Genomic DNA, 27,325 nt, shown 5'->3' with positions numbered 1-27,325 from the left:
CTGACCTGGCGGCTGGCTCCATGGCAGCTGCCCTGGAGAGGAGAGGCATGGCGATTGCCTAACTTCCCTTCTTTCCAGCATTCTGTTCTGTCTATTCCACCCACCTAAGGGCTGGCCTATCAAATGGCCAAGGCAGTTTCTTTATTAACCAATGAAATCAACACAAAACAGAAGACCCTCCCACATCAGTTGGATTCAGAAGATTAATAAAAAGCAAACCTGTGCGTTGCATGAACTTACTGAAGTTGGAATGACCAGTCTGCTTGCCTCGTAGAAAGGGACAATGGAAAGGCACAGAGCTAGCAGAGTGGTCTTAGGCACTGGAAGAAACCATAGCTGCCACCTCAGTCCACTGGAGAAACAGAGAAAAACTACTGGCCTTACATCCGGCCAGATGCAGAGCGGCTTCTCACTCCCCCACCTCGCCTCTGTCCAGTGTCTGCCCCTCCTGTTCTCTCTCAGTTTAGAGCAGCTGGGCTTTCACACCCTGCCCTTGGCAAGGGCCTCCCATGCGCAGTAAGGAGGGCAGGGCTCTCTGGAAGAGACCACTCCTCCCCCTTAAAGCATGGACCAAGGAGGTAGCATGCCACTGATGGCTATCGTGTGCCCTGGGGTCAGAGAGAATGGGAGAACTCCTTCCAAAAAGCCTCCACTCAACTCCTCAGCAGTTCTGTCTGTCACTGGCTCTGTGTGGCACAGCCCTGAGCTGACTCTTTGGACCATGTGGGCAGAAGAGTCCCTGTGCCAGCCGGGTGTTTGCTGTACCACATGCACTGCCCGCAGCCATCTATCTCAGTGCTGCTCGCCCTGTGGGATAGGGTGGGTTTTACAGCAATGCCAAATGTATGTCCAGAGACCAGAATACTGATGGCAGAAGTCTGGATTTCTTCTTTCTTCCTCTCCCTCTCTTCTCCCTAATGAGGCCATCACAATTGGTTCAGGCATTTTGAAGCTTTGGACTAACTCCTCCTTCACACCCAGAAGTTGGGAGAAAGCAAAGATCCATTTCCAAGAGACTGCAGGAAGTGGAAATGTGTTCCTCTGACCATGGATAGCTTCCCTCTGTTCTGGGGTTTCTTGTGGTATGGCTGGGTAACAGGGGCCCTGGAACAGCTTAGTTAGGTATGTCTTGTGCTGTCTGGTAGATAGGGCTAAGGAATGGGTCGGGTTTTTTGTTTTGTTTTGTGTTTTTGTTAGTTCTTTGAGAATTTCTGTTTGGTTCCCTCCTCATTTAAAAATATTTTTAAAATGTGGATGAGTGTTTTACTTGCATGTATCTCTCATGCATGCAGTGCCTGCAGAGGCCAGAAGAGGGCGTCTGATGCCCTGAAACTGGCCTGTGGGCTCTGGGAAATGAATCCAGGTTCTCAGCAAGTGCTCTGGTGATCTTAACTACCGAGCCATCTCTCCGGCCCACCTGGCCCCTCATTTTTCACTAATTCTTTGAAAATTTCTGGTGGGTCATTTCTGATAACTACGAGTCTCGCTGACAGGACAGGAGAGTCGCAGATACCTGTCCTTAGCCGACACTGCTCACTCTTGCAGCTCAGGCACAGAGGTCTAGCTGCCTTTGGCGCTCAGGTTAAATGAACCTGGGACTTACTTTTGCACGTCCCTCTTGAGCTTTCTTTCCTACCACAGCTCTGGAAAAGAAATCTAGAGGTCATTTATCAGCCTGTTGCCCACGGCTGGTGTCTCTTGATCTTAGTTATTATGAATCCCCTCAGGTCTTGCTGAATGCAGATTCTGATTCAGTGGAACAGGGCTGGGTTCAGACCTCTGAGGGATGTTTATGCTGCAAATCCAGAGATGTGTCTAAGACAGCAAGGGTGACGGGTTTGTGGTCATTTTCAGGTCACAGCATCTGTGACTGTGTGGCACAATGACAAGGGAGCTCTGGCTCTCTAGCCTCATATACACCAGAGCTGAGGAGGTCAGCATCCCAGCTCCCTTTTAACCTCTTCATGGCTTCTTGTAGTGGGCCCACATGTACCGCTGAGAGGAGAAAATGTGTAAATCACACAAACGTGTCAGAGCCCACAGAGTGTGAAAGGCTCATTTTCTCAGTTTCTCCTGTTGTTACTGCAAGTGGCCCCCGGGGTGTTTGCCAGAACTGCACCTCTGTCCCAGCAGGGCTTTCTATGGCGGTGGAAAGGAAACGGGGAGAAGAATAACTTTCTTCTGGCTGTTAGTCCGCTGCGGGTGTCTCTCATCCTGCGCAACTCTATATGCACGGCTGCTTTGGGGTGCGTACATGTGTTTGGGTGATGTATACCCAGGTATGCACAAGTACATATGCCATGTACCTGGACTCTTCCATCTCCTCTAAGCAGAATAGGGGTCCAGTGGAGCAGGAGGCACCAGCCACCTTCTGTGCTCTGCCTAGCTCTTAGACAACCAGCCTTCTGTTTCGCTCATTGTGGCCCCTCTGGGGCCTCTGGGCTTAGCTGATATCACCTTAATCTGCCCTCCTCTAGTCTATGAGATACTTCAAAGATTTTTTCAAGAAAGTAGACCCGTAAGATCAAAACTGAAAACCGCAGCAGCCCTCTGTTCCATTCAAATACATGGCTTATTCTGCCCCGGTCTGCAGCACTGTGTCTCCTTGCCCTTTTTTCCCAACAAAAGGGGCCTTCCAGACCAGCCAAAGTCTGTTTTGACATCAACCTTTGTAAATGGCTGTTAGTTTTATAGAAATCGCGGCTAAAGCACAGAGCTGTGTGTCTCTTGGCCTGACTTGCCTGCCTCGGTTGGCTCTTCACTGGATACTCCAGGCGCCAAGCTCAGCCTGACTGATGCAGCTCTCCTTCCTTTCCAGGTCCATATTCAAGCCATTCATCTTTGTTGATGACGTAAAACTTGTCCCCAAAGCCCAGTCGCCCTGTTTTGGTGACGATGACCCAGCCAAAAAGGAACCTCGGTTCCAGGAGAAGCCAGACCGCCGGCATGAGCTGTACAAGGCCCACGAGTGGGCACGCGCGGTCATCGAGAGTGACCAGGTGAGCCTGGAGGAGCTCCAGGGAGGAGGGTGGAGGTCCACAGGCAGGAGGCAGGGAGGCGGCGGGCACACACATTCCTCTCCTCTTTTTTTCAGAAAGAGAAGGCAGGTATTAACTTTCCTGTCAATTTTCCTGAAACCAAAACAAATGAAACCTCTGCTTCTGTGTTTACCCTGAATCCAGCAGACCGAGCATCCCTTCCTCATCCACTGTTAACCTCGGAGTAACAGAGCTGTGCTATCAAAAATCTTTGTGTGCTGTTGGGGGATGAAACACTGTACTGTATGGAATTGGTCATATGCCATTTCTAAACAGTAGCTGCCCCAAGAGTGTGTGAACTTGGGGTGTCACAGTGTGAGTGTGCAGAACAGCTCCACACTCAAATGGGTCAAAAAAGCAGCTTTTATGTTATGAATATTCTATCATGATACAAAAAAGAAGATTATCAAGTCTCCAGTATTTTAGAAATAATTCCTCAGAGTACAACTGTTCTATCTGAAAAGCTTTGGTTAATAAAGTCAGAAGATAGCGACTCAGTGAAGAAAAGCCCCTAGTATTCCCTAATGTTCCCTAGCGCCCGGCAAATGCCCACAGTAGCCTTTGGTGGTGAGTTTTCATGGAAACCCCAAGCCTACGCTTTGTTTGGAGAGGAAGAAGGAAGAAAAAAATGTGGTTGTCAGAGGTTCATCTGCTCTCTCCACCATTTGTGTGACAACTTCCATAGGCCTAAACTGTCCTGAAGGAAGGAGCCACCTCTAGATGAATTGGGGCACATGCTTCATTTTCTTTTGTAGATTTTTTTTTATTCCTGCATCTCTGTGCCCATGTTTGCAGGCTTCCAAGGAAGCCAGAGGTGTCAGATGCCCTGGATCTGCAGTTACAGGCAGTTTTAAGTTGCTCGACATGGGTGCTTGGATTTGAACTCAGTCTTCTGTAAGAGCAGAGTGTATACCTAACTGCTGAGCCATTTCTCCAGTCCCCCATTTCCTTATACGCAGCGCTGTGGTTATCTAACATAGATTTGAACAGGCAGTGACTGAGGCTAGAGAAACGAGTAGGGAGGCAAGAGTGATTGCTGTGCGCCATGAGATCTGAGTCCCGGCACCTCTGTAAGAGGCAAGCCCGTGGAATACAGAGAAAAGGGGGTGGCTCAGGCTCCTCAGTCACCAGCCTAGCTCCAGACTCAACGAGACGCCCTGTTTTGAGGTAATAAGGTGGAACAGGACACCTAGCATCCTCTCTGGCCTCTGCTTGCATGCACATAACACACATGTAATACAGGAATGCACATGTACACATGCATCATTCACACACAAACCACACTGTTTTAATTTGCTTTCTGTTGCTGTGGTAGATACCATGACCTAAAGCAACTGGGGAGAAAAGCATTTATTTGACTTCCATGTCTGGATCACAGTGACACGTGGAAGGAAGCCAAAGCAGGAGCTGAGAGGCAGAAACTGAAGCAGAGACCATGAAGGGATGCTGCTTACTGGCTTGCTCTCCATGTCCGCTCAGCCCGCTTTCTTATATACCCGATGATCATCTGTTCAAGGGTGGGGTGGATCTGTTCGCAATGAACTGGGCCTTCCGAGGCCAACCACTCATCAAGAAATTCCCCACAGACTTGCCTACATTCCAGGGTGATTGAGCCATTTTCTCAGCTAAGGTTCTTTCTTCCCAGATGACTCTGTCTTGTGTCAAAGTGACAAAAACACTACCTGGCACATTTGACCCCTTACCAACTTGACTTATAAATACATAACCTTTCATCTCTTGTTCATCCTTAAGATCTCATGTTAAAATCACAATATAAAACAGTATAACTTTGCAAGTCCTAAAGTCTTTAAAAAGTTTAATTCTTTAGCCAGGTGTAGTGACACACACCTTTAATTCCAGCACTCAGGAGGCAGAGGCAGGTGGCTCTCTGTGAGCTTGAGACCATCCTGGTCTACATAGCCAGGACTAGGATGAGAGAGAGAGAGAGAGAGAGAGAGAGAGAGAGAGAGAGAGAGAGAGAAAGAGAGAGCCCCTGCCTCAAAAATAGATGATAGATAGATGATAGATAAAATTCAATACTTTAAAAGCCTAAATTCTCTTTAAAAATTCCACATCTCTTAATTTGAGATACTATAAGGTGAAAAATAAGTAACATGCTTCTTATTTCAAGAAACTAAGAACCAGGGCACAGTTAAAATCAAATCAAAGCAAAATTGACATCCAGCAGTGTAAATCAAATCCTGATGCCTATAGCTTAGTGTGACATCTGGGAATCACTTAAAATTTTCTGGGCTCCGAAGGGTTTGGGCAACTCCATTTCTCAGAAACAGCAGTTTTAAAGATAACAATCTTTAAAACACCCAGCTTGTTACAGGCTCAGGCCAGCTCCATTCTGCATCTGCTGGGGTCCTTGGTAGTCATATACTGTTCCTAGTGTCTCCAATATGCTTGGGTCTCCACTGAAACCGAGGTTGCATCTTTACCAATGGCCTCTCACAGTACCAAGCTTCTCCCTTCAGTCCTGCTGCAGCTTCCGTGCTGCCCAAGCCAGTATCACATGGGAGACTCTTAGATGTTACCAAGTTTGTCTGCCAGCTCGAGATGTAGCCTTGGTCCCTTGGAAGCCACCATCATAGAAAAATGTGACATGGGGATATACATGACATGTTTATTAACTGAGCTGTCTATTCCTTCAGTAGACATTTTTATTTTTTGAGAACGCCTACTGTGCTCTAGTCATTGGAAGGCGGATGTAAGCCTCTTCGTCTCCGGGAGGTCATGTTATGATGGCAGACATAGCAATGTAGGCCAATCATCACGACACAGATGATGGTGATTATGGAAAAGAGAAGGTATTGCATTGTGGAGGAAAGGCCTTCCGCAGAAGTCTGAGGATGAACTCAGGTTGATCTGGTGTTGGGAAAGGGAAGGGCCTCCAGAGTGTGGAGTCACCTGAGCAATGGAGAGATTACCATGGAATGTAGCAATGTATATCACTGGAAGGAATGGCTAGACAAGGCAAGGGGCCAGAGTGCCCTGGGCACTGCTCAGTAGTCAGGACATTGAACCAGACATCTGGTGGCTATGGAAGTGTTTTGAGCAGGCTGGTGATGTAAGCACACTCTAGAGCAGCCTCGGTGTTGGCTTGGGAACTGAGGAGGGGTAGACGGTGCTGTGGGCAGGAAGCCAGCTGGACCCTGGACTGCCAGTGTCCACTGCCATGATGCATGTTGTCTTGCATGACTGTGTCCCTCCTCAGGAGCAAGGCCGCATGCTGAGGAAGACCATGCTGGAGTTGGAGAAGCAAGGCTTGGAAGCCATGGAGGAGATCCTGAGCAGCCCCGAGCCCCCCGACCCTGCCGAGGTGGGAGACCTTTTCTATGACTGTGTGGACACCGAGATGAAGTTCTTCAAGTGATGTAAGCACGCTCGCCCTTACTTACAACTTCCCACCCGACTAAATTACCAGCAGAGAAACGCTCTTCTGTTTGAGTAAAATGAGACTGACCATGTGGCCTCCTTGTGTCTAAATGTTCCCTCTGTTCAGCTTAGCAACCCCCCTTTCACCGTGTAACTCCATCCCACATGCCTCTTGCTCCATTGTGTGATAAGCTGTGGACTTGAAGATGTTCTTGTATTTCAGTGACAATGGGCACCTTAGAAGAACGAGAGTTCCCTCAGCCTCGGACGGGGAAGCAGGGCCACACTGGTGGGAAAGGCAAGAGCTGTGAAGGTCCTGGTCCCTCTCTAGCTAGGGGTTTCTTCAAGGTTAACAAAAGACTTTTGTTCACACTGAAGGCTCTAATGTGTGTAGATGGGGGGGGACCCCAGCTTTTCTCCACAAAGCCCAGGCTTATGTGTGGCTCACAGTCCCCGCAGGTATGTCTTGGGAAATAAAGCCAGTGGGAATGAACAGAGGACCCCTGAGTACAGTTCCGGCTCTGTCTCAGTGTTTGTGACTCTCTGAAAGACATGTCTTCTGTGAGCTGTGCCCATGCGCAGTGGACTAGGCCTGCTACCACGTGCAGGAGAGCTGGGCGTCCATGTTAGCTGGACCTCCCCATCCAGCAGCGCACCCACCTGCGGACGTGGCCCTGTGTAGAGATGACTTGCAATTTGATGGTCAGCAACTTATGTAAGACTCGTGAAATGGCCTTGGCAGACTTCATACAACTGCAAATCTCAGCCAATGAGGACAAGAAAGAGATGACCCTCTTGACTGCTGAAAACACCTAGAGTCCGGGTAGCCACCATCTCAGCAGACACACTGGAATGAAACTCATTCCTTTCCAGCGCCATCATGTTGCAAAAAGGATTTGACTTTACAGGTGCCTGTGAGGAAGACAGGGCAGGCTGAGGACAGATGCTGTGCCCACTGCCTGGTTAACTGGATCCCACAAGTCAGTGTTGCAGGGCACCTGACCTCCAGGGTCACCCCCCCCCCAACCACTTAGTTCTCATACCCCATTGCCCAGCGGCTGCCTTTGGACTGGTGTCTAGAATGGGAAAGAGGATGTGGGTACTTATCCACGGCCACTCGCCACTACTCCTGAAGGGGTCAAGGGGGTAAAGATGACAGACAGAAGTGTAGATAAGAGGAACACCTAGTGGGGTGGGAGTGTGCTGTGGGGTCCAGTTATATGTCATCATTCTTGGCAGGGCTGAGCAAACAGAAACCGTCCATCAGTGGTCCCAGGCATGTCTTAGTGTCCCCCAAATCGTTCTTGGTTGCAGTATCATGGGCTGTGATAACTGGCAGGGACCTGAGCTCTCATTTCACAATGTGATGCAGGCCAGAGGTTTTATTGGGACCAATCTGGCTTTTCTTTCCACCCTCCTTTAGCCGGGGGTGTGTGTGTGTGCTGTGAGCCCTTTTCTCGACTGTCTTGTGAGTTCTGTGTGTAAACAAAGGGCAAAATATAAGAGAAGGGACAAGTTCGTGACGGCCAAATGGTGGCTTGCAGTTGCTAGGAGCTATGGGCAGGCTGAGCCTGGCATCTAACGCGCATGAACAGAGGGCACAGGTGGAGCAGCTAAGCTGAAGATGCCTGCAGGTGCAAAGGAAAGAAGGGCGATGTTGAGGGGAAAAGAGCTGCGCGCGCAACCCCACCTGCTGAGCTTTTAAAGCAAGGTGATGCAGGAAGCCATCCTGTGAATTCTCTGTGTGGTCTCACCTCCACCTGTGAGGCCAGCCAGTTTGTCAGATCTGACCTGCCTGAGAAAGCCAAGGTGATTCAGGGTTCGATCGGAAGTCCAGTGAAAGTAAGTGACATGGCGACCTTCTTTAATTACTCTGGCCAAGGCTGTAGATGGCTGCGCCAACCTGATGCCATTACTCAGGAGGGCACTGGAAAACACAGTGGCTATTTCTATGATTGGATACTGGATCATTGTACATCTCAACCATGTCGTCCTCTTACCACTAGAGGGCGCAGGAGCCCTCCCTGGGCAACCTGGCAGACTTTGAGGGACCTGGTTTTTCCCCTCAGGCAGTGTGTAGGAGCTGGGAATAGTAGCTTTTCTCACAGCGAGGGGTGGGAACAGAGGCGAGGACAGTATGGAATCAGGGAGAGGTGCCTGCATGTGACTTTATCTAAATTAACAGCAGAGATGATACTGGAGTTTGAGTAGGCAGATGTAGAAGAATATTCATTTTCAAATGCTCCTAACAGAGTTCTCTTTAAAGAAATGCTTCTTAGGTGGGTAATTTCCTAAGCAGGGGTTGGTTTTCTGGAAAACATGGAGAAGATGGATGTTCAGGATGAAATTCAAATGGAATGTTTAGGATCATGCTGTAAATAACTTCCCAGAAGACCACCTGGTATCTATTAAGCCTCAAACATGAAGGATCCTGAGCACACTTTGTGCAGACTGCCTGCCCCCACCTGCCCCACAGAACCTAACACGAGCTAGCTAGTCTTGTGTGAGTGAGATTTCCACTAAGTGAAAACAGCATCGTAGCTGGGGGCAGACACTAGAGTGGACGTAAGTTAGCATAAGTAGGAAATGGTCTTTTATCATTCTTGGGGGTGTCTGGAAGCTGTGGTAGAGTAAGGACCCGATAAAAACTGTGGAGTCTCAGCCCGACATACAATTCAGTGTTTGTAGGCATCAACCTCACAAGCTACTTTAGCAGACGAATGTCTAGTGGAGTTCAGTGCTAACATTCCATCACTACCAGGCGAATCAGCAGCTATAAAAAAATAATTGTCAGCCACAAAAAAAGTCATCCCACATTGATACAGGTGATACCACTTCTGGCAGGCCCACAGGGCAGCCAGGTGTGCATGCCTTGAAATCACTGGCTACATTCTTTCATTGCAAAGGTCTGCAGCTGAGAGCTCAGCTTTGGGAGAAAACGGGGAACAAGGGGAAGGACCATGGACGGAGAGGACCGGCAGGTGCAGGGCCAGCATCCCAGCTCTGCTGTGCCTCCCTTAGATGTGGGGTTTCATCCCACATGGTGCGGAGTCCCGGCTCCTGTTCCGTGATGCATGTCCAGATGTGTTTTATCCGACTGAAGCCAACTATCCTGAACTACTGCACACAGAATTCTTGCAGGAATTAATAAGTACGTGTCTTTAATCATATTGTGAGAAGTGAAATGCCATAGTTGGAGCAGTGTAACAGAGAATCTTTGTTTCCTGTAGTGGGGAACTGACGGTGTGGTCTTAACAGCCTTTTGTACAAATAGCTACAAGTCAGACAATGTCCCTATCCAGTGCTTGCCCCCGGAGTGTCTTTAAACGCACCCAATGTACAATAAAAATATCGAAGTTAATGCCCAGGACCCTTCTTTTGTGTTTCATAAGCACAGTCGGCACCGGTCACAAGACAAACAGGTGGAAGAAAGAACAGTGTTTTTCTGATGGGAACTTTAGGAAACTCAGTCACCTTAGGAGGGCCCGACACTGTTCCACTGAGAAGACCACGTCACTATTTAAAAACAAATCCCAAACTATAACCATATGCCACTCGGTTCCATCAGAACAGCAGCAGCGAGAATTGGATACCCTGCAGACCCAAAACCGCAGGATTTCCACATCACAGGGCAACAGCAGGATAAGCAAGAGGAGCCCCAGTGAGGGCCCAGCATGAGTAGGGCAACAGAAACCAGAGGCCTCCAACCAGACCAATGCAAGTAAAGCTATATGGACAAAAGGGTTTACTGCGTTACTCACTGTGTCCCATGAGCTTCCATGATGAGACTCTTCCCCCTTTTCTTCTTGTTTTCTTTCTTCTCTTAAATTTATTTGGGGGGAGGTGCTGTAAGGTCAGAGTTCAGATATGCAGAAATGGGAAATGAATGGGATCAAGATGCATGACGTGAAAGACACAAAGAATAAAAAGGTTTTTTTAAAAAAATAATTGACTATCATCTGAGGAGCTGGAAACACCACTCACAGCTGGCGGAAATGAAAATGGCTGCCCATTGTAGAAGATGGAGATGTTTTTCAACTAATTCCATATGACCCAACAATCCTGCTTCCTAGTGTGTGCCAAAAGAATTGAAAGCAAGGCTGGAAAAGATGCCTGTTCGGCCACCTTCCTAGCCTATTATCTATAGGGGAGTAGGTGGGTGGTTACGTAACGTGGTCTATCTGTGCAATGGAGTACTTTTAGCCTTAAGAGGAGAAGGCAACTCTGATACAGTCACATGATGTATGAACATTCTGGATATCATGATGGTCTAAATAGTCATAAGAAGACATATATAACTCTGTTTACATGAAATACCTGGAGGGGGCAAATGCACAGAGTGTTTGCTTTCCAGAGTTGGGGTGTGCTGCCCTTACTTAGCTCTGGGACACAAGTGTTGAGGGTTTGACAGTGTGTCCTCATCGCTGTATGTCCATATATACATTTACACCCTGATTTGGCTGATGAGGAAACTGAGGTACACCTAAGTAATTTAATCCCCCAAACTCAAGAGATTCATATTCTTGTTTGCCTTCCAACTCTAGTCCCAGCAGAAGAACCTCATCTCTCCCACTCCAGGCTCCCGTGTCCACTAGAACCACAGCCATGGAGATTAGAGGACTCTGCTCCACAGAAAAGACTCTTTTGAAGGCTGGCCGAGCTGCAGGGGAGAGACCAAGTGTTTTAGGTTGAAGGTTTCCTTAGTGTTGCACGCATAAGGCCCTGGATTTGATCCCTAGTACGGCAAACCTTTCTCATTTTAATACATTGGCGGAAGCAAACAACATACTCGACCCATATTGAAGTAATAAAACTGGTAAGTCTATTGTTATCTACTTTAAAAATGCATATAGAAAGGTTTCCCCTCCCTGCACTTTTGGTTTTTCAAACAAAAAAAGATTTTCGTGGGGGGCTAGAGGAAAGGCTCAGAGCTTAAGTGATAATTGCTTAATGCATGGGGGCAAGTTTGACAGCATCAACAAAGAGGGGAGACTTAAATCTAGACCTGGAGAGAGAGGCAGGCTGTGTCAGCCCGACTGAGCCTGGTGCCAGGGGTACCTAGTGATGAGCCAACTGAGGCGGGCAAGGGCATGGCTACAGGTCTTAGCCACTATTTCAGTCCAACTAACAGCCGTTTACAAAGGCTGACGTGGAAGCAGACTTTGGATGTTCTGGGAAGGCGACTGGAAAGGGTCCTTTTCATTGGCAAGTAGACACCGTGCTCTGGGAGGGCAGAATAGGACTAGAGGACCCAAATTCAATTCCCAATATGCACATAACCACCTGTCACTCCACTTCCAGGCGATCTGACACCCTCCTTTAGCCTCTATGGGTACCTGTACCCATGGCATACACACGGAGACACATACACATAAATAAATACATTTTCAAGGACGCTGTTCTTGGTGTTCCAGAAATCCCTGGCCTTAAAAATGTGTCTTAGTACTCGAGTCTGACTGGAGCACATTTCATATTATATTCCAGAAATGTGTGTAATCATCACCTGTCAATCAAAGAGGCTTAGATCAGTACTGGGGATCACAGGTAGAATTTACAGGGAAACAGCCACAGACATTGCCACTTATTGAAGTTTATTGGGTACAAAGGAATGAATCTGCAGCAGGAGACACCAGTAAAGATAAAATACAGGGGAGACACTGGGGAGTCACAGTCTGCAATGTGAGGGCAGCCAAGGGTGGCAGGGATGCCTCCACATGTGAGTTCACGGTCAGGGGCCCAACCTGTACACCGCCGCTGGGAACTGGACATGCCCACTTGAACTTGGAGGGGGTAGCTTCAGTGATAGGTCTGGAGGAGAGCTGCTAGGCCAGATTCCTGAGATCGCTCCCTGCTTACCGTTTTTGGTTTCTGCTTGTTCTATCTTTAAATAGCTTTAAAAAATTATTTGTGTGCTATGTAAGTGTGTGTGTGTGTGTGTGTGTGTGTGTGTGTGTGTGTGTGTGTGAAGGCACATCTGTGCACATGCATGTCGAGGCCAAAGGTCAACAACCCAACGACCAGTGTCTGTTGTGGTCTCTCTCTCTGAGCTCGTGCTAATTAAAATTTCTTGCTAAAGCTGCAGCTCTCTGATTTGGCGAGGCTGGCTGGCCACTGACCTCCCTGGGATCTGCTGCGTCTACCTGACTCCGAGGACCCGGGTCACAGACATTCACCCCCACGCCCAGCTTTTCTGTAGATCCTGGGGACATAAACACAGGTCCTCATGCTTGGACAGCAGGCAGCCTCCTGGCTGAGACATCTCCGCAGCCACTCCAGAAGACTCTACATTTCCGTCCCTTCAGTGTAGACATAAATACGGGAACAGTTGCTGGGCAAGCAGTCTACCTCAAAGGGTGGGGCTGCCTTGCTGATGGCCCTCCTCATAATTACAAAAGCTTCTTATGATTATTACTCGCCTGGTTGCCAGGAGAGGGGAGTGGAGGCTGACCTTTCTGCAGACTTCCAGAACCAACATAACAAATCCGCAACATGGAGGCTTTCTGTTCCTTCATTAGTTGTTATAGTGGTTTGAGTCATGTCCCAGAGATGGGAACTGGACCCTGGCTCACAACAATATAAGACACTTGCTCCAAACAGCTGTCTGCAGACACCTGACTGAACACTCTCCTTGTCCATCATCTCTGGAAGGCCTGGGCTGGGCTAGTGCTCTTGTTGGCGTGAGTGCCTGAGGGGGATGCTTCAGAGCACCCCAATGCTCACTGTCCTCTTCCTTTGCTGCTATTCTGAGCACAGATACTGTTTCCTTCCATTTTCTGCCTTCTCTGCTACAGCCTCCTCATTCCCGTGGACGGGAGCATTTGGGACCTGACAAGGAGTAAAAGCATACTCTTCCTTCCTTGAAGCCCAAAGAAGGGTGCACAAAGCAGCCCCTGCCTGGCTTGGCCCTCCGTCTATTCAGGACTCCTAAACTTGTTGCATATATCTACCTGCCAACCCAGGTACACACCACAAGTCCAGAGAGCCATCAGACAGCCGTGCTTTTCAGTTCAGAGGGAAATCCTTTGGGCTGATGGGTGCTCTGGGTTTCCTACCAATGGAATGCTTTGTTCTTTTGTATGTGTTTGTGTATGGGTGCATATGTTCCTGTGTGGAGTGTGCATGCACATGTTTGTGTGAGTCTGGAGAAGCCAGAGGTCAGTTTTGGGTGTTGCGGCCTCAGGAGTTGCCAGCTTGTATTTTGAGACAATATTGTTCTCTGGGACCCGGGGCTCTTTGATTAGCCTGGCTGGCCAGTGAGTCCCAAGGATCTGGTTGCATCTGCTTCCCCAGCAATGGGATACAAGTTGCCATATTCTGCTTTATGTGGGCACTGGCAATTAACTCAGATCCTTAGGCTTGTGAGGCAAGCATCTTACCAATGGCGCTATTGCCCCAGCCTCGTGTTGTTCCTTTTTAAATGTATGTTGTATTTTCCATGTAAATCCTACACTCAGGGTAGGGTTTGGGGGAGGGAGACCTCTGAGGTTAAAAATAAGCTTATAATAATCATGAGCTATGTACATGTGTAATCTGCAGAGGTGGCAAGATATCAAAATGTCATAAAGCTGACTGTACCCTGGCTATCAGGATGGAGCTGGAAACTTGGAGGGGCAGAAGGAAAGTGATGGAGACTGGGCACTAGGGATGCTGTAAACAGTAAAAGCATTGGCTATTTGTAAAAGAATTCCATTACAAAAGGGGTCCCTGCAGAAGGCATGTGAGGGGACAAGCCCACTCTAATCTTTGCAGTGGGATATATTTACATTAGGCAGCAAAAATGACATCCCTGTATCGATAAAAAAGAAGTGAGACATGGCGTCTCGCTCACCGGAGGCTGTGTGGCACTGCCAGGACCCGGGGACACATTGCTTCCTCTGGGCTGCATTTTCTATAAGGCATTATCTGGTTGGATTTTGCAGTTGGTGGGATGAGGGTCATGCCAATAAGAAGCTGTGGTGGCTATTGATGACTTCGGGATGACTTGAAAACTAAGGATGCTCAGGAAAATGTTTCAGAAGGACCAGCCTGCAAGCGTAGTGTATAGTCACAGTGGACACTACAGGGTGGGATAGGGCTCCCTCTGTACAAGACAGATGAGTGCCAAGATGCATATTTAAAAATATTAAAATATTACTCAAATAAAAGCTGACGAAAAGGGTGCTTCAAAGTTCGTGCAAGTCATTATTTACAATAAATAATGCTCTCTTCAGAGCCTGCCTGTCAATGACTGGAGCTTGAGCATGGTACAGTCTTGATGAGGTATCCCGGTGTCCATCCAATCAAGAACCCCAGGGCCTTGGCTTCCTCTATCTTCTCACCGGAGTGCCTTCAGAGACAACTGTGGAAACATGGCAGACATTACTGAAAAGGGGTCAGAAGACTCATTGCCCACAAAGAACCTTCCAGGCCTGGGATCACAAACTCTTCTTGTAGACGCGGTGGCCCCTGTCATGTACAAGGAACTGTGTTTGTTTGTTTGTCTTGTTTTTTGCACCCCACCCCTCACCCCCAGGGATTGAGAACGGGAAGCAGTAAAGGAAACCGGAAATTGATGGTATGTGGAGACCTGTAACATGGTGGGCCAGAGACCTGATTCTGTCTTAGGACCATATGTAGAAGCAAGCATAAGCAACACACTTGGCGGGAAGCTCAGGAAAAGCAAACAGCGTGATGAAGAAACCATGTGAAGGCAATAGAAAGGAGGGAAGGGGACCAAAGTCCTCAGAGTTTCAGTCCAGGGCCACTGGATCCATACCAGTGCTGTCCCCTGGCTCTGTCGACTGTCGCCAGCCCAATGACTTTCCTGTGCACTGCTTGTGTCCTCATACAGTGAAAATTAATTAAAATTCTTTCCAATGAGATATACAATAGCTTGACTTCGGGATACCTAAAGACAGTTTTATAACCTCCCTCCCCTTGACTGAACGAGGGTCTCCTTTACAGGCATCGTGGCCTAGCCATGCTAGGAGCCCTTAGCTAGAGCCTGATGATTTAGGTGTGTGCTTGTCCTGAGGCTGGGGACTATGTCATGCCCAATGGTCCATGTATCCTTGCTGCATTGATGGAGATGGTCACTATGGCTGCTCGGGATTCTACCACACTAGAAAAGGGGTGGGAACAGCAGGCAGAGGGCAGAAAGTGACCCTGGGTAACTCTTTGGCCTTCTGCAACACATTTCCCTCTGTGGAAATAGATGAGTTTTTCGCTCTCCAGCTTGACCACCCGGCTACTGGAAAGGTCAAATGAGAGCACACAGACAAGCTAACTGAAAAACGGGAAAAGCTTTGTAAATGTAGGGACTGGGGTATTATGATTTTTTGTTTTTCCAATTAAAACTTATCTCTTCATTTTAGAAAAGGCAGGGCTGGAGAGATGGCTCAGAGGATAAGATCCCTGACTGCTCTTCCAGAGGACTCAGGTTCAATTCCCAGCACCCACGTGGCAGCGCTCAGTTTCCTCAAGCGCCTGCCTCCACAAGCGGGTAAAGCCCTCTGGCTACAGTTGCTCTTAAGGTATTTGTCAGTGTAACAGGAGAGTGACTCGTGCAAACCTAGTCATTAGTGCTTGAATGTCCAAGGGGAAACAGAAAAATGGAAGGGAAGAATGGAATCTCCCAGAAAGCTTTTCAGCCTGAAGGGGAGAGGCTTGCACCGACTTGGGGGAGCTGAGAAGATGATGGCTGCCAGCTGCAGTATCTGAACCTCTGTGATCTGAAACAGTGACGAGCAGTTAGAGTATGGACCCCCAATTATCTGGAGGACTGGGCAGTTTCCTTCCCCAAGTGTTTGAGTTGCTCCTCGAGGCCTTTCACGGGGGTGGGTGGGGAAGGATGTCTCATGAACCGCAACTGAGCCACATCAATCAGTTCACAGGTCCCTTTTTTCCTGGGTGTGGCAAACCTTCCTTTGATGCCAGAATCCCAAGACAATTGCAACAGACAGAGTGGCAGGGACACCACAGTCCAGGCAGAGTGGCAGACTGGGGTGCCTCCTACCTCGCTGTCTTCCCAGAATTCTCTTCTCCACCTGTCAGTAATCTTGTACGAATCGTCCTCTCTCCCTTTCCTCATTTATAAACTTGTGACCACTTCGCACTCACTTTTGGGCCTGTGATCATCGAGAGTGGATACTGTGACTCCTGGGTTACCTGGGTTTAGGAAAGGGGGTGCGGCCTGACTGGTAGAAGTAGCACCCCTCTTTGGGGGGTAATCACAGCTTTCAGGACTCTGATACCGTCCCAGCCAGGCTACTTCTTTAAGGTCTCATACAGTTACTGAATGGTCCAGTTCATCAACAGCCAGCCTTGGAAACCAGTGTAAGCCAGGGCAGGGCTAAATTCTCAGACTTGGAGAAACAAAGAATCTTGTTCTTTTCATTTGTTTGTTTTTTAAGACAAGGTTTCTCTAGCAGCCCTGGCAGTCCTGGAACTCACTTTGTAGATTAGGCTGGCCTTGAACTCAGAGAGACCTGGCGGCCTTCTGTCTGCTGAGTGCTGGGATTAAAGGCCTGCACCACCACACCCAGCGACAAGGGATTTTAAAAGAGGTGACCACGGTGTGCACAGTGAGAGATGTCGCCTCTATCCAGATTAGAAAACTCTGCATAAGTTACTTGGGCTAAGAACAAGAATATTTATATGATTTTTCCCCTCCCAGCTTTGACAATTAATTACATGCAGCCAAGGGCATTTAAATTGTGATTAAATTTTGGTCAAAATCAACTGTAATATTGATGCAAGAAAAAGCTCCAAAGAACTAACTAGTCTGTAGGTGAGCTAGAAGATTCAGTCATGTGTTACAGATGGTATGGGGGTTTTCCCCGGGTTTCTGGAATGATCAGACTCTGGAGGAATGAGACTGTGGGGTTCTAAGCGAGTATCACCTTTTGCACAGTGATGCCTTAAGCAAGGCCCTTTCTACAGGGCAGTGTTTGAAACTGTGGGGCTATCATCCCAGCCTTTAACAAAGGCACAACAAATGGCCTTCTCTGGGAAGAGGAACTGGAGGAGAAAGTTAGAACTGCTGAGAAGAAATCCCTATAGAGCTGTGGTTCTCAAGCTTCCTAGTGCTCCGACCCTTAATACAGTTCCTTGTGTTATGGTGACCCCCAGCCATAAAATTGTTTCGTTGCTACTTCATAACAGTAATTTTGCTGCTGTAATGAATATTAATATAAATATATAATATCTCTGATATGCTATCCCAAAGGGGTCGTGACCCCACAGGTTGAGAGCCCCTGCTGTAGAGACTTCCAGGCTTTAGTAACCAGGGGGGGGGGTGATACCTGAGAATTTCTGCTTTTGATGTCATCCGAGCTCTGCCCAGCTGCCTCAGCTTGGATCCAGGAACCAGGGGTGCGGCCTGAGAGGAACAAGAGTGATCTCACCATCGATTGGCCCAGGGCTTCTGTACCCTGTGCAGACACTTCTGCTAAACCAGCACTTAAAATACCAGCAGAGGATCCCCAGGCAACATGAGCCCGACCTGAAACCTTCAGCCTTCTGGCTCCGGACTGTGTGTTTCCACCCATCTTCTGTGTCACAGACGATGGGCTCAGGGAGCCACAGGCCGTGTTGTGTGAAGAGATCTTCCTGAGTGGCATGTACCCAGCCTGTGGGCACACTTCTGAGTTGTGACAAGCCAAGTCTTGTGCAGGTACTATCGGCTGACACGATTCAGGCTTCCATTTAGTGAAGCTCCCACATGTAAGTTTATCTCCAAGATGTGCTGGGCTTCAGTATCATACAAATCACATAGGATATAATGCTGAGCTTTAGGGTGACTATATTGCAGCAAGCAGCTGCTTGAATGTTTATGGAGATGATTTGGGGAGGTGAAATTGTATGGAGGGAAAAATCTAGGTTTTTAAAATCCATCAAAAACACAATAAGCAACTTTCCCTCTTGGGTAGTAGAATTACCATTAAAAAAAAAATCTCCAACACTTTTGAAGTTTTCCACAGTGTGTATATTTGGCACTGTGGCCGTCTTACAGGATAAGGCAAACTTTCAAGGGACCATTGCAAAGTGCTCTGAAACGCACACAACACTCATCAGAGTTTTAACCAGGGATTGTCCTTGGTCAAGAATAAAGGTGTTTTGGAGCAAATAAGAGATAGAATGTTAGCTCTTCACTGATTGGAGCAAAAAGTACCAAGACATTGACAGCCCTGATGTACTTCCATGTGGAGGGCAGCCTTACCGACTGCGGTCCATAGCTTTACAAATGGCCTATCTGCTAGAGATAAACCTCTCACTAGGCATCCCTTTCCCGGTCCAGCCTTTACTAACATTTTGATCAGCTTGGTCTCCCTTGTAGGTCTGTCCTTGCACCGTGGAACACTGACCACATCTTTCAGCTCTACTCACTCAGTGACTGTGGCAGCCTTACCCAAGCCCAGGCCTGCTGGTAACCACCACAGAGCGTTCTGGATATCACCCATTGCCTCTGGGAACATTTGCTCCCACCAAAAAACCAGCTAGCAACAGAGACATCATGGGTAGGCAGTTCCCACCAGCTTCCACAAGCTAATCAGAGCAGGGAGGCTGGAGGAAAATCAGCTTCTCCATGAAACCACATCTGGTTGCAAGGAAAACTTGACTGCTCAGGGGGAGTCAGGATGCTCTGAATTGATAGAGCACCTTAGAGGGATTTTGCCTTGTGAGGTACCACTGCAATCTCTGGGGTAACTCTGTAACGGTACTTCCCATCTACATGGTGGGTATTTCGGATTCAGTGGAAGGGCCGTTGTTTCTGCCGTTCGTAATACGAAATGTATTTCACCTTTTCCCCCCAGCTCATGTCCCCGTTGTACTGGAAGCCAATGTGCTGCCATTTCCATAGCTGTGGATACAAAGGCAGTGGGACCCTGGGCTTACAGGTTATCTGTGCTTGGACCAAGAGCCTCTGATGGCTTCTTAGCCTCACTTTCGGTCATATGCAACCCAAGTGTGCCTGTTCTCTTGTTCTAAGCACAGCCATGCTTTCATAATATGAGTCAAATCCATTTACAGGCAACAGGGGGATAGCCAGGTGGGACCCGGGCAGGGTGCAGAAAGGGTTGACAAACTTGGACGGCCATTAAGGCAGTCTCTTAGATGTGCTAACACCAGCCTGGGAGAGCAAGCCGCATGAACTGTTGAATGTGTTTGGGAAAGGTGGCTCCTGTGAAGTCTAGACCTGTCAGTCACGACCAGCACTGGCTAAGCCTCACAGGAAAGCGAAGAGGGTGGCACTATGAGGGGCAAAGAGCACAGAACCTGGGCACTAGCCTGTCTTTGCCACCAGGTGGGGACATGGCCCGACCACTTTATTTCCTAGCAGTATATGGAGAAATTGGGCTGGAAGGCTGTCAATACTGTCAACACTGCACACTGGCTTCCCCACACTCCCCAGTTGTCACTGTCACAGTGTCAGCTGGCATAAAAGGAACCAAATTCCCTCAAGAGGTCAGCCCACTTGGCCCCTGAGCTGGGTTAGTCACACATGGAGGCTTATTACTTATAAATGTCTGGCCTTAGCTTGGCTTGTTTCTTACCAGCTTTTCTTTTTTTTTTAAATTTCTTTTTTTTCTTTTCTTTTTTGTTTGTTTTTTTTTCTTTTGGTTTTTCAAGACATAGTTTCTCTGTAGCTTTGGAACCTGTCCTGGAACTAGCTCTTGTAGACCAGGTTGGCCTCGAACTCACAGAGATCCATCTGCCTCTGCCTTCAGAGTGCTGGGATGAAAGGCGTGTGCCACCACCGCCAGCAAATCAATACATTTTTGTAAAAATATTTTATGTTCTTTTTGTACAGTCTTGCTTGGGCTGTTTTTACTGACATGGTAGCATCACCAAATATTCAATACACTTGGTTTAATGGTCATAAGAGTTCTAGCATGGTGACTATACTGTAAATAATTTAATCTCCCTGAGGAATTTAGTGCTATTTCCAAAATTTTCATTCTGTAGGTATTTAGCAGTGTATATGAGATGGGATATTATTTTATTTTTCAACCCAACCATTATTCACTGAGAGTGTGGTTGGTCCCATTCTGGGAGAAGAAGAGAGAGAAGACAAAGGTGACTGCTGCCTTTGACGGGACAACAGAACATGGCTGAGCAGTCTGGGTGCAGCAGTGTTGGGGAATATTATTTTAAGGTGAGTAACTTTTGTTTATGCTGCATTTGTTTAACTCTGTGAAGCTGTGATTCCTTGCCTGTCTAAGACACCTGATGGTCTATTAAAGAGCTGAATGGCCAATAGCGAGGCAGGAGAAAGGATGGGTGGGGCTGGCAGGCAGAGAGGATAAATAGGAGCAACAAGAGACGGGGAATGAGGAGCAAACAGGAGAACAAAGAAAGAAGGACGCAGGGGCCAATCACCCAGCCACCCGGCCACCCAGCCACCCGGCCACCCGGCCACCCAGTCATCCGGCCACCCGGCCACACAGTCATCCAGCCAGCCAGTCATCCAGTCATCCAGCCACCCGGCCACCCAGCCACCCGGCCACCCTGCCACCCAGCCACCCAGTCATCCAGCCAGCCACAGAGTCAAAGTGAAAGATATACAGAAGTAAGAAAAGGAAAACCCAAGGGCAAAATGTAGTCGGGATAACTTAATTTAAGGGCAGTGGTGGCGCACACCTTTAACTCCAGCACTGGGGAGGCAAAGGCAGGTGGATCTCTGTGAGTTTGAGGCCAACCTGGTCTATAAGAGCTAGTTCCAGGACAGGTTCCAAAGCTACAGAGAAACTATGTCTTGAAAAACCAAAAGAAAAAAACAAACAAAAAACAAAAAAGAAAAGGAAAAAAAAGAAATTTAAAAAAAAAAGAAAAGCTGGTAAGAAACAAGCCAAGCTAAGGCCAGGCATTCATAAGTAATAAGCCTCCATGTGTGATTTTATTTGGGATCAGGGTGCTGCCTCCCCAAAAGTCCAAAGAGTAAAACATCACACAACACAAGGGAAGGAAACTGTTGGAAGAAGGGGGTGCTGAGCCATCCTTAACACCGCTATGAGATATGGCAGCGTGGAGGTCCAGAAATGGTGACCTGGAGGTCCAGGAGTGGCCATGACAGAGTGTCTGCCATGGCTGAGGGGGCAGAAAGCCCAGCAGGAGCGCACAGGAGCGGGACTAGAGATGGAGTGGGGGAGCTAAGGAGCTGGAGGGAGGAGAGACAACTGCAAAGGCAGAGTGGCATGCATGTGGTCTCGCAGGCATAAGGCTTGCCCAGAAAAGATAGCGTCGTGCGACAGCAGTGGACTAGAAGTCAGTTCAGCAAGGGTGTGGCCAACAGCATTATCAAGGGTGCTAAGGATCCTACCCCATTATCACTACAAAGGTGGAACTGGATATGACCAGTGGCCACATGCTTTTCCTACTGAGTATCAGGGACTTGGGGCCTTCAATCCTTTGGGTTTTATGAAATGAACCCCTTGGTGATGTTAAAGTTACAGCGATGTGGTGAGGAATTCTGAAACTCAGGGAAATAACTGGATGGTTTGTCAAGAGTAGCCTCTAAAGTAAGAGTTGGACAACAGCGAGCCTTCATACTGCACTCGCTGGAGTGGCTAGGAAAAAACAGAAGCAAAATTAAAAACTGAAGACGTGTTGGTAAGGATGTGGAAAAATTGAAACCACAGCTGGTGAAGATGAAAGCTGATTGAACTGCTACGGAGCACAGTATGGTAGGTCCTCAAAAAATTAAAATCAATTTCCCATATGACCTGACATTGGACTTTGGGATATATATGGAAATCAATTGAAAGCAGAGTCTTGAAGAGACCTCTAAATACCCACATGCATAACAACATTATTCTTAATTGCTAAAATGTGGAAGAAGTTCAAATGTCAACTATGGACAAATGGATAAATGAAATGTGATATATATGCATATGTATATATGTCAATCTGCAAGACTACTGAAGGACATTCTAACATGGGTGAACCTTGGGATATTCTGCTAAGTGAAATAAGCCAGCAAAAAAAAAAAAATCAAATAGCATATACTTCTACCCATACCAGACACTTACAATGCTCAAAATCATAGAGTAAATAAATCAAATAGTGGTTTCAGGGGCTTGGGTAGGAAGAAGTCTAGAGTTATTATTTAATATGTGTAGAGTTTTGGTTCTTCAAGATGAGGATCGCTCTGAAATTTGCTTGGATAGCCATGTGATCACATGTAACAGGCCAAGCTTAAACTCGGTTTAGATAAGGTCTTTCATGTTTTATTTTTCTTACAATTGAGGGGCTGGGATGTGAGCAGAATTCCATTTGAAATCAGCCAGTTTCCCACTGAACTGACTATGATGGAACATGGGAATAAGATGTCATGTGTGGTGTCTCCACCCAATCCTCCACCACTGAGTGGCTCCCCTGGGTATGTGAGGGACTCACCTCTAGATCTTTCTAGTGGGTGAGAACCTCAGCAAGTATTTGCTGATATAACAGTGACTTTCCTTATGGCTCTAATGACAATAAGCATTTGTGACCTAAGTACTTTTCCTTAAAAAATTAGTTTTTTCCCCTCTCTTGAATACATGTTAGTAAACTAAAACACTGTTAGTGACATTGCATGTTTGGGGCTGTGACAGTCAGTCCTAACCTGATGACACTGTGTTTTTGCCTGCCCAGAATGAAGAAATAATTTACACAGGTCCCCTGTGATGACTAAAGCAATCTGATCTGGAGCCAGGCACCTCTTAAGGCCTGGTGACCTTTAGCTCTGGAATGCCTGGGAGGGCCCAGTGACCTGCAGGTGAGATAAGAATAGGATAAAGGGCTGGGAGACTTTGACAGCTGCCTTTGCTTCCGTGAAACCTGCTGATCACCACGGGAAAGGAATGCCATGGTCTTTTATTACTATATAGCAGGAAAGTAAGAAACGTCTGAGGGAAGTAAAACAATTTCCTTAGCCAGCTGTGGAACCCATGGATAGTTGCAATGCACACCTTTCTGATGTTGGGCCTTTAAAAGCGCCACCTTAGTTCCCCCTTCTACGTGACAAGCTATTTGTGCCGAAGGCCGCTGTCCTGCTAGCAGGAAGACTAAATTCCTTTACCTAAATCTGAATAAAGTTGGAGTCTTTGGCTTCTCCCAGAATTCGATAATAAGTGCACTTATAAATGTTAAATGTATCCATCACCACTAGCTAGCTGCAGAATATTTCCATCTCCCTAAAAGGAAGCCCAGACCAACCAACCGTCACTCCCCATTCCCCAAGCCTTACTCGCCGGCAGTCACTATTTTACCCATCTCTGTGGTCTTGCTCTAAATGAGTGACGTTTCTGACACTCCATATAAGTGGACTGTGGTCTTGATTCACTGAGCACAACATTTTCAAGTGCATCCAGGTCCCATGTCCCTGCACGGCTCCTTTTTAGAGCTGAACTGTGTCCCGCTGTGTAGTTATACCCAACTTTGTTATCAGTTCATTAGCTGGTTACATCCATGTTGTTATTTAAACAGGACTCTGACCAATGAGAGGAATCGATGGGTCGTGCTCTGGCTTGGATCTGGAATGTCTCCAAAGGTCCAAATGGGAGGTGGGGGAGCCTTTAAGAGGTGGGGCCTAAGTCACTGGAGGACTTGAATGATCAACATGAGCCCCACCCTGTCTTTAAGAATAAGAACTCACATATTCATCCAGTTGTTACCTGTGCACACCACACAAGGTCACTCTGCAGGACAAGGCCACAGCTGCCATTTTCTGGCATTTGCCAGTTTGAGTTCTGTGCCTCCTGAGCCAGGCACACTGGGCCCTGACATTCCACGGGACAATGATGACTGTGAAATAGATCTGAACTGTCAAGCTCTCCCCTGGTCTGTGCTATCCTTAGTCTGGATGCTTTCCTGCCCACATGGAAACATGGCTTTCTCTCTAGGACTTTGGATCTCTAACTTCTGCCACCAGGCCCGTGCCCTACACGCTTCCTCCCTGGCAAAATTCCAGGCCTTGCATCAGTTAACTGAGGTGTTCTCTAATCATCTACACTCTTGGGTATTAAGACAAATGTCACTCATCTGTCCTGCCTAGTTATTTCTGTCAACTTGACGTGAGCTGGAGTCATCTGAGGGGAGGGAACCTTGATTGAGAAAATGCCTCCATAAGGTTAAGATGTAGAGCATTTTCTTAACTAGTGATTGGTGGTGCAGGCCCAGCCCTGCATGTGCTGTTCCCACTAGACTGGTGGTCCTGGGTGCTATAGTGTTGCAGGCTGAGAACAGGCTAGTAAGCAGCATTTCCCGCCAGAACCTGAATCAGCTCCATCCTCCAGGTTGCTGCCCTGCCTGAGTTCCTGGCCAGACTTCTTCAACAATGGATAGATTCCTGGCAGTGAAAATGAAATAAACCCTTTCTTTCCAAGTTGATTTTGGTCACAGGGCTCCCATGCACCCCTGCAATAGAAAGCCTAACTAAGACACCCACCTGCTTCCGAGTGTGGGGCAAGCCTGGGCACTTGGCTTCTCACTGTGGCCTCTGTGTTCACAGTGGACCTGCTGCTACCTGCCAGCTCACGAGCATGTCGCCTGAGAAGGAATGCTAGGCAGACACAATGCTCACTTTCTCCCACAGCTGGTTTTCACAGTCCGTCAGAACCTTGAGAAGGCTTGGCTTCTAGGGCCATTACATTCCTTTCTAATTACTCTCATTCAGAGGGTGCACCAGGCCCCTCTGTCTAAAGTGAGGTCCCACAGCCAGCAGAGAGAGCTGTGTCCATACCATTGCTGAGATGCCGATAGCTTCTCTGTGCTGAGCAGAGCAGACATACTCCTCAGCTCCCAGGGAGCTGAACCCCAGAGAAGGGACTTTGCCAGGCCCTCTACAGGAACAGGTACACGGAGTCCGCTGTTCCTGGACTCTGGTTTTGGGCTAGCTTTAAACATGTACTGTTCCTTTTGAGTGCACACACAAGTGACTCTGCCCCCACTTCGGTGGTAGGCTAAGGACACATTTAACCTCATGCTGCCGCTTCTGCCCTCTCCTGCCTTCTGCCGTTTTGAATGACCTAGCACCGCCAAGAACTGCTAAAGAGCTGCAGAATCCCTGAGTGGTCACATCTCCAACCCTCAGGATTCTCTGGCCTTCCTGATATTTTGGCCCTAAGAGGCTTCCATCTAGCCTCCTCTAGGAGCCAGCCTAAGCAATGAAATCGGGAGGAAGAGCCCCTGGGCTATGAGTTTCTACTTCAGCTGTGCTCTGGAGATGGCTGGCCGAGTGCAGAAACCCTAACATCTGGGTCTCACTCAAGTACATGCAGCCTGGCCTCCAGGAGTTTAAAAAGTTGGTCATTGCTATGTGTCAGCAAGGTTGAGAACCACTGGCCTTTGGACATTGTCCATTTCAAGATTTTTTGCCAGAATCTGATGGGGGCTCTTTTCCAGTTATTAATGCAAAGAACCCATGTCCCATTCCTCTGCTGGTTGGGTGCCAAGTCTCCCAGCCAAAGGCCCTGGGGAGGAAAGGGTGCAGATTCATTCTAGCAATTCCAAAGGGATGCCAGTTAACTCTGGTGTTCTACAGAAGCCTGGAAGTGAACATCAGGTAGCAGGATCAATGCATGCCCTTAAGTCTGAAAGTGTGCATAGCACGGTATCCTTGCTGTGGGGCAGTAAAGTCACCCAGCTGTCTGCGGGTGCTCTGTACTATGGAGGGTCTTGTCAAAGTGGTACTTACTTCTGGGGACCTTGCTGGGGTATATCTTCTGACATGGTTTGAATTCATCTGGAGGGGGAAAGTCTTCCATGGAGTGGAACGTGAATTTAGACTCAAAGTCATCTGCACATGTGAGAAACATGGGAAGTGGTGTTTACTCAGGTTGCTACTGTGACCCAAGTGTGGCTGTTTCCAGAGGCGCACAGGTCGCGCTGACTGAATCCCCTGCTGGCTGTTCGCCTGCTCAGAGCAGGGGTTTCCATGGCAGGGTTATTTCTCCAGGAGTCTACCTGCTTTTCAAGTATTCCCGGCTGGATAAGAGGATGCAGCAGGGGCAAAGTGTAGCCATTGTCCCTTACTGTGCCCAAGATCCTCTGCCTGCCTAAGGGAGCCACTGAGGAAACGGAAGAAGGCTCCAGTCGGGAGAAAAAGCTAGCAATGGACCTCGTTTGGGATTCCAACAAGAGTACCTGCTGAATTCCCCAAGGAAGGCTTAGAGGAGAAAGAGACGTGTCAGCTTGGCTGTGTCTACTGTGAGGCCTGGCTTCCCAAGCAAATGGGTTCTGCCCTGAGCTCTGGTGATGAGCAAAGGGCCCTGGCCCCTCTTCGACCTGACAGTAACTGAGCACATGGAAGGGATGTAGTTTTTGAGGACCCCAAGTGGTTTCCTTCCAATCTCCTGATTGGCCAGACACCCTCTTGCTCCCTCCCCTCATCCAAGCCACTGTGGTCTTTTCGGTTTCTGGCCCTGCTCTCCATGGAGATGTATGCACATCTGCATGAACAGGGTGAGCGCTGGATGTCTTCTCTCCCTCTAATCTGACTCACATGGCTAGACAGTGGGTCCTAGACCTAGCCAGAAGACTTGGAGGGCAAGTCCCTATTTCACAGATTCTGAAGGCTATCTGTGTTTCTCTATCCATTGCTCACTGAGAAATAGATACTACAGTGACAGCGTGGGGAGCTGTCAATTGTCCAGCCCCCCCCTTGGGTGGGCAGGGGAACCTTTGTCTGTCTTAGGGGTGCAAGAAGCCTGCTCTGCAAGCGGGGTCCTTACCAATCACGTGCTGGCTTCCATTCCGCAGCTGGCCGCCAGGCTGCTGGCTTTTGCTGGAAAGCTCTGTGGTGGGCGATCTGGCAGGCGGAGCTGGAGGTGGGTTTAGCTTCCCCCCACTGGTTCCTTATGAGAGAGAGAGAGAGAGAGAGAGAGAGAGAGAGAGAGAGAGAGAGAGAGAGTATATTTGTACCCTTGTTTCCTCATCCATACAAT

At 48.1% G+C, this 27,325-nt stretch overlaps 2 protein-coding genes across 3 annotated transcripts in view; one reads left to right on the top strand and one right to left on the bottom strand.

Annotated features, from left to right (window-relative positions):
- Scrn1 (secernin 1) overlaps positions 1-9,780 on the top strand; it is a 65,429-nt gene extending 55,649 nt beyond the window's left edge. For both annotated transcript variants that reach the window (XM_005360834.3, XM_026785884.1), the window contains exons 7-8: positions 2,819-2,999; positions 6,259-9,780. In XM_005360834.3, the coding sequence (XP_005360891.1) occupies positions 2,819-2,999; positions 6,259-6,417 (340 nt within the window). In that variant the 3' untranslated portion in view covers positions 6,418-9,780. The remainder of the gene's footprint in view (positions 1-2,818; positions 3,000-6,258) is intronic.
- Positions 9,781-11,993: 2,213 nt separating this feature from the next.
- Wipf3 (WAS/WASL interacting protein family member 3) overlaps positions 11,994-27,325 on the bottom strand; it is a 138,108-nt gene continuing 122,776 nt past the window's right edge. The window contains exons 6-9 of the mRNA XM_026785948.1: positions 27,113-27,235; positions 26,077-26,178; positions 17,702-17,778; positions 11,994-14,757 (exon numbers count right to left, since the gene is read on the bottom strand). Coding sequence (XP_026641749.1) covers positions 14,734-14,757; positions 17,702-17,778; positions 26,077-26,178; positions 27,113-27,235 — 326 coding nt within the window. The 3' untranslated portion in view covers positions 11,994-14,733. The remainder of the gene's footprint in view (positions 14,758-17,701; positions 17,779-26,076; positions 26,179-27,112; positions 27,236-27,325) is intronic.

This window comes from Microtus ochrogaster, linkage group LG3 (assembly GCF_000317375.1).
Source record: "Microtus ochrogaster isolate Prairie Vole_2 linkage group LG3, MicOch1.0, whole genome shotgun sequence".
NCBI lineage: Eukaryota > Metazoa > Chordata > Mammalia > Rodentia > Cricetidae > Microtus > Microtus ochrogaster.
The sequence above is the reverse complement of the archived record's forward strand: the minus strand, read 5'-3'. Positions and strand labels throughout refer to the sequence as shown.